This window comes from Microcaecilia unicolor, chromosome 2 (genome assembly GCF_901765095.1).
Source record: "Microcaecilia unicolor chromosome 2, aMicUni1.1, whole genome shotgun sequence".
NCBI lineage: Eukaryota > Metazoa > Chordata > Amphibia > Gymnophiona > Siphonopidae > Microcaecilia > Microcaecilia unicolor.
Window position 1 is genome coordinate 335,982,256 of NC_044032.1, and position 14,438 is coordinate 335,996,693.

The 14,438-nt window shown below is 44.8% G+C and overlaps 1 protein-coding gene across 1 annotated transcript in view; it reads left to right on the forward strand.

Moving 5' to 3' along the window:
• The first annotated feature begins 5,846 nt into the window (after nucleotides 1–5,846).
• Nucleotides 5,847–14,438, forward strand: part of GRHPR (glyoxylate and hydroxypyruvate reductase) — an 87,378-nt gene continuing 78,786 nt past the window's right edge. The window contains exon 1 of the mRNA XM_030194366.1: nucleotides 5,847–5,969. Within this exon, the coding sequence (XP_030050226.1) occupies nucleotides 5,890–5,969 (80 nt within the window). The 5' untranslated portion in view covers nucleotides 5,847–5,889. The remainder of the gene's footprint in view (nucleotides 5,970–14,438) is intronic.

Below are 14,438 nucleotides of genomic sequence, written 5' to 3' on the forward strand. Positions count from 1 at the left end.
TTGGTACTCTGATCTCATCCCATGGTTTTCAGTATCATCTTTACGCTGATGACTCCCAGATCTACCACTCCACACCAGAAATCTCAGCCGAAATCCAGGCCAAAGTATCAGCCTGCCTGTCTGACATTGCTGCCTGGATGTCTCAGCGCCATCTGAAACTAAACATGACCAAGACTGAGCTTCTTATCCTTCCCCCTAAACCAACCTCTCCTCCTCCCCCATTCTCTATTTCTGTGGATAACATCCTTCCTGTCTCGTCAGCTCGTAACCTTGAGGTCATCTTCGACTCCTCCCTCTCCTTCTCTGCACATATTCAACAGACTGCTAAAACCTGTCGTTTCTTTCTCTATAATATCACCAAAATTCGCCCTTTCCTTTCTGAGCACACTACGAGAACCCTCATCCACACTCTTATCACCTCTCACTTAGACTATTGCAACTTGCTTCTCACAGGTCTCCCACTTAGCCATCTATCTCCTCTTCAGTCTGTTCAAAATTCTGCTACACGACTAATATTAGGCCAGTGTCGTTATGCTCATATTAGCCCTCTCCTCAAGTCATTTCACTGGCTTCCTATCCGTTTCCTCATACAGTTCAAACTCCTCTTATTGACCTATAAGTGCATTCACTTGTCAGGCTTCTTCCCTGGAAGCACGGGTTTGTGAGCCCTTGGACCACTACCGTGGAGCGGCAGTGGCAGGCAAGATCACCTTCCAAGCACAGACGAGGCAAGGCTGGACTGGAACCCCGGACTGGAGTTCTGCACTGGAATACACAGGACTGGAACGCACCGGACGGGTGCGCACTGGACTGGAACCCACTGGACTGGTACACACTGGAGTGGAGCCCACTGGACTGGAACACATGGGACCGGAACCCGCTGGACAGGAACATACTGGACCTAGGCTTCACCTACGCTTAGCCACCGTTCCCCGAGGGTTGAGCCCTCAGGTTCGAGCAGCCGGCAGGGCTTACAGGAAAACCGGAACTAGCAAGCGGGAACAACAGGAATTAGGATACAGAAGTGCCCCCAGGCACCTAGGCGAAAGCAAGGCAGACAGGCAGGGAATGTCTGGGTTCCGGCAATAGTCAGGTCTGGCCACAGGCAGAGGATATCGGGGTTCAGGCAGAGAGTAGTCAGATACAGGCAATGGTCAGGTCAAGTAGCAAGACTATGGTTGGAGCTCCAGTAGCAAGGAGTACTGGCAGCGGACAGGACTAGGGCTAAAGCTCCAAAAGCAAAGGAAAACACACACGGGAAAACCAGAAAGCTAAACACAAGAAAACTAGTAAAGCTGTACACAAGCTAACAAGAAAGCTATGTCCAAGCTAACTAGTCACAAGCTAGAAACTCACACTAAGCAAAACACAGGAGAACTAGTAAAGCTGAACACAAGCCAACAAGAAAAGCTAAGCCCAAGCTACTAGTAACAAGCTAGAAACTCACACTGAAGTGGACCAGGTAGTAGTGCACAGAGCACTCTAACATACCAGGGACCTTAGACGATGCAAAGGCAAAGGCTGCAGTCTCTAAGTGATTAATAAAGCCCTTCAACAACCGAGGAGCAGCTGCAACCATCAGTAAGCAACTACGGAGGCTGTCCAGGCACAAACAAGAGAGACATGTCCGGCAGCTTGGAAGAACCGGACCGGACTGGGCTAAAGTCTGGAATGGGTAGGAACAGCAAGACAAACTATGGCAGCCACTGGCTCTGGCCACCAGCGGGTGAAAGGAGCACAAACCATGGAGCAGGAAGAGCGCACACAGAACAAAGACTTAGAATACCTAGGTGCAGCACAAAGGAGCAAATAGAGCCAGGCTGGAGACAGAGGTAGAGCTAACTCAGGCAGCACCCCCAGGTGCAGTAGAGTGGAGTAATTAGAGTCATGCTGGAAGCAGCCAGCACACAGAAGGAAAACTACTCCAGAAAGGATAGGCAGAAGCCAGCTTAGAAGCTGACCCCCAGAAATAAGGTAAGTCTGAGGGTGGTCACGGCCACAGACGTGACACACTCTGCAGCTCCTCAGTACCTCTCCACTCTCATCTCTCCCTACATTCCTCCCTGGGAACTCCATTCACTGGGTAAATCTCTCTTATCTGCACCCTTCTCCTCCACTGCTAACTCCAGACTCAGTTCCTTTTATCTTGCTGCACCATATGCCTGGAATAGACTTCCTGAGCCAGTAAGTCAAACTCCATCTCTGGCCGTCTTCAAATCTAGGCTAAAAGCTCACCTTTTTGATGCTGCTTTTAACTCCTTTACCTTATTCACATAGGCGCCCAGTATAAGAGGCTTGGGGAGGCTAAGCCTCCCCAGCCGCAGGATCGGATCATCAGCTGTTTCGGACCGACGCCGACACACCATCAGCCCAGTTCCGCCCACCCGGGGCTCGCCGCTCAGGCTCTCACACCGGTGCGCCGAATCGTCCCTCCTGTTTTCTTCCCATCGCCGCGGTCCAGCGGACATGCAGCTCATGACCTGAGTCCTGCCTGACCACCACAGAAAACTCACAATCGACTCATCCCTGCTTCACACCGGACACAGCCGCACCGATTCGCATTAAACCGTCTGGTCTGGCTTTACGTCGATTGTAAATTGGAATCGTGTGCTGTCACTGCTGTGCCTGTGCAGTGCTTCTTTCTTCGCCTCAGGCAGCCAATCAGCCTTCCCTACGAGCGCTCGCTCCTGTGACCCTGTCCCATCATGATGCACTTCCTGTTCCACATAGGCGGGAACGCACAGGAGGGGCCTCACTGAGTAAGGAAGGCTGGTTAAGAAGAGTGTCTGAGTGAGATGTTCCTTCCCACTTCCTTTCCAGACCCAGAAATTGGCACGCAGTGCACGTACGTTGTGTTAATATATGGCCTAGCTTTAAGGCTACCACTGGAATAGTGATGGCCAAAGCTATGCAGCCAAGAACAACTGGAAAAAATACTGACTAGGCCAAAGAACAAGCAAGTGAATTAATATTTGAGAATCTGCAAAGAGCAGGTCTGAATAATGACTTCTGACACAAATTGGTACAACTTTTAAATCAAATATAGCACCTGTAATGAAAGATCAGATGAATAAAATGGAGCTTATTAGTTTTGGTATACAATGATACAGAGGTAATACAGAGTTCATGAAATGGTATGAAAGGTATGAAAAGTATGAAAAGTATTGCAGCCGGAAGATGTGAAACTGTTATCTCAACGCTTCCCAAAACATGTTGATAATTAGCAGTAGCTGAGAACGGAAGGAGGTGGGCACATCAGATAGCAGATCGCGTGGGAAAGTATGATCTCAGAAAGTGAGAAAGATTAGGAGCAAGGTATCTCACCATTCACTTCTATGGAGAGGATAGAGTATAAAAGATGGGAGATTTTGGCTTAGTTTGAGAGTCTTCTCCGAAGCTTCTGTCAGACGGCGAAGCCCTGTGCGGCTGAAACCAGAATCTGATGTCTGTATTTGTATCAACTTGAAGACCTGTGTTTGGGTAAGAAATAAAATGTATCTATCTATCTAAACCTATCTCTGTCTTTATTTTTATTGATTCTATCTTCTCTTTACCTTACATTTAGCCTACAAGGTAGATCATATACAAGTGACACTCAGTCTTTGCAGAAACTTAGACAGATGTTTAATAAGATTTATGTGGGAACATAAATGGCCCAGAGTATATCTAGATCCAGAAAACAAACAGAAAGCAGTAATTATGGGAATTAGTTTTCAATTACGGCTCCTAATGCCACCCCAGAATAGACCTTGTGATTGGGTGACAATGGAGGTCAGAGAAACTATACAGAATCTGTTATATGAAATAAGTACCTTTAGTCCCCCGTATGACAGAGTCAGAAAGAGGTCTATAAGAAGAGGTAATTAAAAACAGTTGGAAGGTTTAAGACAAGTCAAAATAAAAAAATAAATATTTTGTTTCATGCAGATCTCTTTTGTTTAAACATAACTAAATGGGATATAAGCCCCTAATGTTTTTGGTTCCTATATTTTGTTTGTGATGACTTATACTGTGCCAAAATTGAAATTTGAAAACTGTTATCTCTATCTGGTCGTTAATAAAAGGAGCTCATTGTGAATTTCCACCCTAAAAGGATGTTTTGTGGCTGTACATGACATGAGAATTGTGATATGATCCCTTGTTTCATATTGTTGACGGTCTGTGATGTTGTCCGTTTGGGTGGTATATGGTGTATTAGGGTCTGCCCAGTCCCAGTGTAATATTTATGGTACAGTAAGGTTCTGAGTGTGTTTTTGCACAAAGTTGTGCATAGTGTTTTGCAGTTGAGCGATTGTGGTTAGTATATGCTTTGAGCAACCACTTTATTCTTTGACATATGATACATATCTAATATCTAAATTTAATAAAAGGTATTAATTATGACTTTTATTTTTATTTTTTTTTCTGTGTTAGACAATTATGGATTTAAGCTCCACCCCTAACCACGCCCCCTTTAGCCTCCCCAAACAGTTGGGCCACCCACTGCCTATGCTTATTCACTTGTCTAGAACCCTTATTTTATCATCCTCACATTAATATTCCCTTATACTACTACTACTACTATTTAGCATTTCTATAGCGCTACAAGGTGTACGCAGCGATGCACAAACATAGAAGAAAGACAGTCCCGGCTCAAAGAGCTTACAATCTAATAGACAAAAAATAAAGTAATCAAATCAATTAATGTGTACAGGAAGGAGGAGAGGAGGGTAGTGGAGGCGAGTGGTTACGAGTCAAAAGCAATGTTAAAGAGGTGGGCTTTCAGTCTAGATTTAAAGGTGGCCAAGGATGGGGCAAGACGTAGGGGCTCAGGAAGTTTATTCCAGGCGTAGGGTGCAGCGAGACAGAAGGCGCGAAGTCTGGAGTTGGCAGTAGTGGAGAAGGGAACAGATAAGAAGGATTTATCCATGGAGCGGAGTGCATGGGAAGGGGTGTAGGGAAGGACGAGTGTGAAGCGATACTGGGGAGCAGCAGAGTGAGTACATTTATAGGTTAGTAGAAGTAGTTTGAACAGGATGCGAAAACGAATAGGGAGCCAGTGAAGCAACTTGAAGAGAGGGGTAGTATGAGTAAAGCGATCCTGGAGGAAGACAAGATGGGCAGCAGAGTTTTGAACCGATTGGAGAGGGGAGGCCAGCAAGAAGCAGATTGCAGTAGTCTAAACTACTCGTTTGTCCTGTTTCTCTGTAAGCTCTGTGGAGCAGGGACTGTTTCTTCATGTTCAAGTGTACAGTGCTGCGTATGTCTAGTCGCGGCGCGCTATAGAAATGATAAGTAGTAGTAGTAAATAGGTGGGAAATGTGGGATACAAATGTAACAAATAAATGTATTTTAGAAACTTTGCTATATAGAATGAACTCGAATTACCACAGGACACTGGGGACTTTGCCTATAGGCCTAGTGTGCAATACATAGTAAAAAAAAAAAAAAAAAAAAATGTGTAAGGAGGAAACACGGAGTTCCTTTCCTCCTTCCTAGATCAATTTAGGCTCACCACCAGTCAGGTTTTCATGATATCCCTGACAGGCATGAATGAGACACATTTGCATATAGTCTCAAACGTATGCAAACACTTGCGTATTCTTTAGGGATATCCGGAAAGCCAGTGCAGTTTTATTTCAGAAATTTGTGGTTGTTAACATTTTGCCCTATTCTTGTTCAGATCAAAGCTATCATTCTAGTTATGATAAAGAGCCGCGCTTCTTGCTGCAACTGCAGATTAAAGAGAGACAGTGCAGGCTGGCTCGAAAGGATCGTATTGCAGTTGGAAGGCGGGTCCCGGGGGGGAGGCTGCTGTAGAGGCCTCTTATGAGCCCGCCGGTGTTGAAAGCGGCCAGAGCCGTCCTACTTGCTTCTCGGGCGACGATCGGTGGTGCAAGTGCAACAACTATGCAGCAGCAGCTGCGGAAAGTGTTCGTGACACGGCGGATCCCGCAGGAGGGGCTTCGGGTGCTGTCCCAGGCCGCAATGTAAGGAGCCTGCGCTTCCCTGCAACCCCGCATTGCGGGGGCAGTGGCTTTACTTTCTGCCCTGTAGTTGCTGTGACAGTTAATGGTTGTCGGTTCTACTGGCAGGCTCTGCTTATTCAGCGTTCTATAATATATACATATTTTATATGTGACTTTTCCTGGCTTAAAAAAGGGGATGTGTTGACTAGAATGCTAATCTGCACAGGTTGGAGAGGGAATGCGAGTTACTGGCCTGCCTCTCAAGAGTAGAGGCCTTTTGATGTATCCAGGAAGACTTGTTTCTGAAGTTGCGCTTGCACCTCATGCTTGCTTTCTTCTGGGAAAAAAAATATTTTATTTATTTGATATATTTGTTTTGTGTTTACTTACCGATGTCTTGAATGCTTCTTGGTTTAATCTGACCAAGAGCAATAGCTCTGGTAATGTTTCTGCAGTTCCTGCAAGTTGCAACAGTTCTCTGTCATTCTTAATTCAACCAATCCATAGTGTTTGCATTAGTTGATCCAGTCACTGACTATCGAGAGTCTAATTAGGGTTTAAATTTAGTAAGTGAGCTATTGTGTTAATGCACATTGTTAATAAATAGGGCCGTGCATGTTAATTCATAATAGTATGTGGTATCATGTTTGAATAAATCTAGCTCTTGGTTTTAAGAATTTCATTTTGCCTAAGTGTAGATTTTTTTTCCCTTTGACCTCTTGAGTTGCTGTAAGTGCTGTTTGTATGATTCATGCATAATGAAGGTCAGCTTGGTAATGTTTTCTGTGTAGGTTGGTCTTCGTTTTTTTTAACTGATTGTATGAAAGCCAAAAGGCAGAAGTGAACAAATATCTTGATTACTGTATTAATAATATATTTTGTCACTTTAATCTTTATTGCATTTAAATGAAACATCCAACCAACTTTTGCACAAACAGGCAGAGATAGTTCCAGACTCCCCTGTCCACAGTATATATCAAAGCAACCCTTCTTCTCTAACCCATAACTTACCTGGTTCTTTATTCTAAATAACAATAGCCTCCTAGCTCCTCCCCCAATCAACCAGCAATACTCCCCCCTGGCATATCTACTTTCTGTTCTGGATCTCTCTCTCACTTGATCTTCCCCTAACTCCATCTGCCGTCCGTCCGGGACAGTGACTTAAAAACTTCCATTCCCCTGCCACTGGAAACCAGATTTTATAAAATACTAAAGGTTTTCCTCTCTCATGGAACAGTTCTGCCATTACCGGTGCAACCTTTTCCCTAAGTGCCTCTTGCAGGAATCCATCTTCTCCCGCCATCTTCCCTCATGATAAGTCTTTTAATATATGATCTATATAAAGGCTAACATTCCAAATAACTGCTGGTGTACAATTGTTTACTTGTACACATTAACCCAATGACCACATTATCTACAACTGACAGTTGTTTTAATATCTTTTTGTTGCCTATCCCTTTCTCCCCTTCCCAGTCAACTTTCCACTGTTCATTCCTTAGTCATTTTCTAAGGTTGTTAAACTTTGTTATCTGTAGTATTTTGATTTTGCTGCATACTTTGCCAACAAAATTAAAAGTCTCTGCCAGGATTCACAGGCAATCCCACCCAGTTCCCAACCAGTCAACCAGTGGTGCCCAAACTCACACCCGTCTGACAGAAACAGATGGGACGTTTTTAACCCAGTGACAGAAGAGAGCCTTGACAAAATCCTAAGAGACCTTCGACCAACCACCTGCTCCCTCGATCCCTGTCCATCAAAGATAGTTTAGCAGGTAAGTATGGGCCTCATAGAAGGCGCCACAAAAATTGTGAACACCTCTTTTTCTAATGGACAGCTACGAACAGCATTAAAAAGGGCAGTAGTCCATCCTCTGCTGAAGAAAAACAACCTTGACCAGGACCCATCTGCGCCTCCCGGATCTGACCTTATGACAGAACCTGAAATACGCTTCCTCTTTTACCCCTTTTTGTTTTCATCCCTCTTCCAGCCATCATTATACATTCTTCCTTAATTACAACACACTATCCCAATTTACACCCTCTTCCCATTCCCTACCTCTACCACCTTCCTCCCTTACCCATCTTACTTACCTACTTTTTATTGTTCACCTTTTTTATATACTACGTTCTGCTGTTCTATCCATTTTGTATTCTTGTAAACCTGTTATATTTGTAAGCCGCATTGAACCTGCTAATAAGTGGGAAAGCGCGGGGTATAAATGTTACAATATAATACAAAACCTGAAAATTACAGGCCAGTATCCAAAATCCCGTTTCTACGGAAACTCATAGAACAAACAGTCTGTGTTCAACTTAATGACTGGTTAGAAAAGAGAAACTGGCTAGATCCATGTCAATCTGGATTCAGACCTGGTTATGGTACAGAAACGGTCCTTGTATCCCTACTAGATGATCTTCCCAGAAACTGAGACAAGGGATTCGCCTCGATGTTAGTACTGCTTGACTTCTCGGCAGCTTTTGACACTGTGGATCATGATATCATGCTAGCACGACTGACAGAAACAGGTATCAATGGAACAGTGCTTGCTTGGTTCAGATCCTACCTATCAGACAGGCAACAATCCATAATGTTTGGCAGCAACTCATCACCACCATGGACACTGACCTGCGGGGTACCACAAGGATCGATAGTGTCACCTATTCTGTTCATTATCTACCTCAAGCCACTAGCTGAGCTGATTCGGTCAGTGGACACTCAGTTCTACATTATGCGGATGATGTGCAGCTACTCATACCCACTGAACCTGACTTACCTACAGCCTTGAATAAACTGATTACCTGTCTAACATCAATTCAAGAATGGACTAAACACAAGAAACATTGCTTGAACCCAAGTAAAACCGAGCTTCTCTGGGTCCCTAACACAAGTGGATACATACTTGACATCAAAATCCCTTTTGGGAAGTATGAACTCTCCCTTAAATCACAAGTCAGGAACCTTGGAATACAGTTAGATTCAACACTTACACTGATTCCCCAAATCCAAGCAACCTTCAAGAGCTGCTTCTACTATTTGCGACAGCTACGCTGCCTCTGTCCTTACACCGAGAAGGTAAATCTTATCCCAGTTGTACATGCCATGATAACATCAAGACTGGATTACTGCAATGCACTATACAATGGTCTGACTACAAGGGCCTGCATCAGCTCCAGTTGATTCAGAATGCAGCAGCAAGACTCATAGAAGGTTGCAAGCGACGTGACCATATCACACCATTTTTTGAAAAACTTCATTGGCTACCAGTACAATACAGGGCTAAATTTAAAACTCTATGTCTGATCTTCAAGGCCCTGAAAGGAAATGGCCCTGAGTACTTGGAAAAAATAGGATGATCCTCCACACACCGCCAAGGACACTAAGGTCCTCCCAAGGACTTTCACTAACCACACATTAACAGGAGGCACTTAAGGGGCAACTGATTATCCTGGAGGTATTTTTTCACACTCGGGCCAAACACTTAATTCATCCACTCAATGAAAATTGGCCTCATGACAGTGGCGTAGCCAGACGGCCAATTTTGGGTGGGCCTGAGCCCAAAGTGGGTGGGCACAAAATTTTCTCTCTGTCTCTGCCCCCTTCCTCCCCGCACTCTCCTCATCTCCCCTGGCACCTCCCAATTCAAAATATAATTTAGCTCATAAAGATCCCCAAGCTCTGTCAGCTGAAAACTTCCTTCGAAGACAGCCACAAATCCCTTTTACCAAGTGTAAATTTTAAAGGCCCTCTTTGCGCCCTAGGAATACCCTTCTCCAGGGACAAAGGGTCTGTGCTTCCACAATCTGTTGGGCCGCCTGCCTAAATTCTTTTGATATTCCATCCCAGTGATATTTCTGTTGTGCAGGCACCAGAAGGTGTAACTCTAGGATAATGTCCATGACCATGGCCTTCTGTCTATCAGGATCTAAGTGAATCCTTGGTCATCTATGTACCCACATGTATTCTATTAAAATGCAACAGTAATTTATATACACACTAAGTGTCAGTTGTGTATGTGGCTTAGTTTGTAGTATCAATAACAGGTAAAGAATAGTTGAAAATAAAGACAGAGATAGATTTCAGAAAGAAGGCTTTATTCTTACCAAGTTTTCAAGTAAGTACAGACATCAAACAGATTCTGGGTTCAATCGCATAAAGCTCTGCCGTCCGAGAAGTGTTGGGGAAGGACTCCAACTCTCTCTCAAAATCTTATCTCTTTTATAGCCCCAGGTCCCAATACAAGTCAATTGTGAGGTACCTTTTTTTCTAATATTTCTCAATTTCTGAGATCATACTTTCGTATCCGGCCAGATGTTCATCTGTACCCATTTCTTTTCCGTTCTATCTATTTCTAGAGATTGCCACACTTCCGTAAATGTCAACATGTTTTTGGAACAAGTTGTTTTTCTCGTTTACTAAAATATCTTTATATTAAGATCTCAGTTTCACATCTTCCTTTTGTAATACCTTTCATAACATCTTATGATCTGTGTGCCATCTTATGGAAAATAAGTCCCATTTTAAGAACCTCATTTTATTCCTTTTACCCATTATTCTTTCATTATAGGTGCTATATTCAATTAGAAGGTTGTACCTGGTTGTGTTAAGACTCATTGTTCAGACCTGCTTTTTGCAGATTCTCAAATATGACATCATTAGCTTGTTATTTGGCCTAGTCAGTACTTTTTCAGTTGCTTTAGGCTGTGTAGCTTAGCCCACCACTATTCCAGTGGTAGGTCTGAAGCCAGGCCACATATTAACACAAGCTTGGCAGGCAGCAATAGCAACAATGCCTTGAGTCACCGATGCTGGCACCCCATGCATGCTTAGTTATCGGTGGCTCAAGGATGTTGCCGCCATCTGCCAAGCTTAGTAGAAGGGAGTTTTAGCTGCTTTTAGAGGAGGTCCTCAGCTGATGTAGGTTGGGGATCCCCACCAGCTACAGCAAGGGTCGGGACTAGTGTTAGACATGCTAGGGCCCAGACTCTCACTAAATACAGAACAGGGGATCACAAATTAGAAATAAAAATATGTAGACAAAAATTGAACTCGGAACCTCGGCATGTTACAGTGGAGAAATAAAATCAGAAATATATTTCTTTTTTCCTACTGAACACAATAAAATGATATCCGCTGTGCACATTTCTCAAGCTAACAAATTTCAGTTAATAAATTCAAAATAAAATGTCTTTCCTACCTTTGTTGTCTGGTCATTTTATTTTTCTATTATGTTGGTTCAAGTTTCTCTTTTCCACTTTCCTGTCTTTCTGTTAATTCTCCTTCAAGCAGCTGCTATTCATTTGTCTTTTCTCCACTCATTCCATTCCCTCACTACACTGACATATTGATGTTTGTTTCATTTTAGCTCTTTCCTATCTTTTTTTTTCTTTCCTGCTCTCTGTCTGTCCACTCAAATTTCATCTTCTAATCCTTTTCCTTTTTACTTTTCTGATACCTATCTGATTTCCATCTCATTCTTTCCAGGGCGTTTTCTGAGGGGGTACTTGGGGGTAATGAGTACCGGCACCTTTTCCATTGTCTGCTAAAATTGACCCATGGACCCCAAGATTTAATGAAAGAGCTCAGGCTCTACACACCAATTCTGCCTTGTCATAGATTCTGTGACTGGTTGCAGGGGACCTGGCTATTGTAGGGTGGGTCCCTCAGTGATCACCCCACCCCTGAAGGGTGGCTTAGCATTTGAGTACCGGCACCTTTTTTGCTAGAAAAAATGCACTGCTTCTTTCACCCACTAGCTCCCTATTCCCCATCTCACTCCTTCTCCAGCCTTCCATCTTCAATCTACTCCCCGTAATCACTATCATCCTCTCGTTCATTTCCTTACCACCCCCTTGGCCTTCCACATGGTTCCACCATCCCAGTGTCTGCCTCCTTCCAACCCTTCTAGCCCAGCATCTGCTCCCTCTTTCTCCTCTCTCCACCCTCTATCCCCTCCTAGCATCTTCCTGTCCTTTCTCTCTTTCCTCTTGCCCCTTCCCCCAGGGGCCAGCATTTCTCCCCCTCTTCCCTCCCACCCACATTCCAGCATTTCTCCCTCACTGTCTTCTACCCCTGGATCCTACATCTCCCTCCTTCTTCCCCCTCCTCCGCCCTCATGTTCAACATTGTTCCCTCTTTTCCTCTTCTCTCTCACCCTTGCATCCCAAGTCTAACATCTGTTTCCCCCCTTACAGCATCTCTTCCACCACCATGAAACATTTCTCCTTCATCCCTCTCTCCCCTGTGCAGTACATTTTCCTCCCCTCCCTCCCAGGTCCAACATTTCTCCTTCTTTTGTCATTCACCCCTCCTTCCCTCCCCACCCTACCCTACATCCAGCAATTATCCCTCTCTCTCCCCCCATATCCCAATAATGATCCCCTTTCTTCTACTCTCCCATGCATGTCTCCCTCTCCTACACCCCCCTGCATCTCTCCCTCCCCTCCCTAACAATTTCCCTCACTCCTACACCCCCTGTGTAGCATCTCTTTTCTTTCCCTCCCCTCCACTCCCATGCCCAAGCAGCCCAACAATTTTATCCTCTCTCCAACCCCCCCTCCATGCAGCATCAGGAGCATCACGGCACCGCAGCACGTTTCAAAGGGTTGCTGGCAGCATGTAAGAGAGAATTGCTGCAGTGCTGCTGATGACCCAGAAGCCTTCCCTCTGCTGCGCGGATTTCAGGTCAGACTCAGCCAGCAGCAGTGATTCTTACACGCTGCCAGCAACCCTTTGAACCGGCGCAGCAGAAGAAGGAAGGCAGCTTCGGTCCCTGCATTTTTTTCTTCGATCGTCGCCGGCAGCGCTGCCATTCACACAGGTAGCTTCGCTCCCTTCTGCCGCGTCCATCCGGCCCACTCTGATGCACTTCCTGTGTACGTAGGGCCAGATGGACGCAGCAAAGGGGGGCGGAGCTGCCTGTGTGAATGGCAGCGCTGCCGGCGACGATCGAAGAAAAGAATGCAGCGCTGGCGGGGAGGAGAACGAATTTCTGCGAGCAACGTGGGCGGGCGGGCCTGGACGGAAAGTGGGTGGGCCTGGGCCCATCACACACAATTTACTTTTAATCACGTTTCTGCTAAAATCTCTAGGAGTTTCTGAATGGTACACCAGTAAGGGCTTCACTTTACAATCACCACTAGCATTACCACACAACAAAAGAGTCAGCCTATCTTTCATAGGCTTATGTCCTGGCAGTGTCTTTTCCTCCTGTGTAATGAACGTCCTCTTTGGCATTTTTTTCCAAAACAGGCCAGTTTAATCACAGTTGAAGACTGGGGGATGAATCCTTCAGCCTCTACGTAATCTTTGAATTCGGACACAAATGTTTCAGCCCCAGACTTGTCCGAACTTGCACCTTCGTCGTGCCTAGTGACACTGTGTATACCAGTGTGCCTTTTGAGTTTTTCGAACCAGCCTCTGCTGGCCTTAAAATCACTAAGTAGACTAGCACTCGTCCCAGGCATTTTCTTAATGAGATCAGCATACAACAGTCTGGCCTTTTCACGTATTGCTACCTTTTTCGCCACAATGGAACTTATCGTGGATGACGACTTCTCGTACATGCGGCCGATTTCAGCAATCTTAACACCGTTCTTGTATTTTTCAGTGATTTCCTTCGTTAACTTGATCGTGTTCCTGGCCTTCTTCTTTGAAGGGCTGCTGGCTGTGGAAACTTTTTTTGGCCCCATGATGGAGCTAGGGGTGATGATCACACAACGAGAAAGAACGCCACAAGAGAACGCAAAATTAGAAGCGTGGGCACACCGACGAAATCCGAGGCAACGGACGAAAACCGAGACAAAATTTTCGAAGAAAAAACCAACGAAAACTGAAAATGACAATAACCAAAGTCAATGAAAACCAAGGTTTTACTGTACAAATTACTCCTCCTTGGATACAATGAAGGAGCTCGCTCAATATTGAGGTTGCTTAGCACTCACTGGCACCCACACATTTGACAGTGGTACATTCTCAGACAATTCCTTTATCACTTCCAGCCTCATTAGCTTAACTCTACTGCAGTGTTTCCCAAGTCAATCCTGGAGTACCCCCTTGCCAGTCAGGTTTTTAGGATATCCACAATGAATATGAATGAAAGAGATGTGCATATAATCAGTGTATGCAGATCAATGTCATGCATATTCATTGTGGACATCCTGAAAACCTGACTGGCAGGGGGGATATTCCAGGACCCAAATGGGAAACATTGCTCTACTCCATTTGGCCGCTAGCTGTATAAAATCATCAATTTCCACTTGTACCCAACTTGCTCTATAAGTCAGCCATACATGGATTGTCCATGTCTTCTAGGTACAAAAATTCATTCAGTTCGTCATCTTTTTCCTGTTAACTCCTTCACAGACCTGCCTTGGTTGCAATGTCTTTAATGAAACTATGCAAAAAAAAAAGTCATCTAAGAGTATCGTTGTCATGAAACGCCTAGCCGCCAGCTTGGGGCTACCCCGCGGCCACTTAGAGGGTCTATCCCC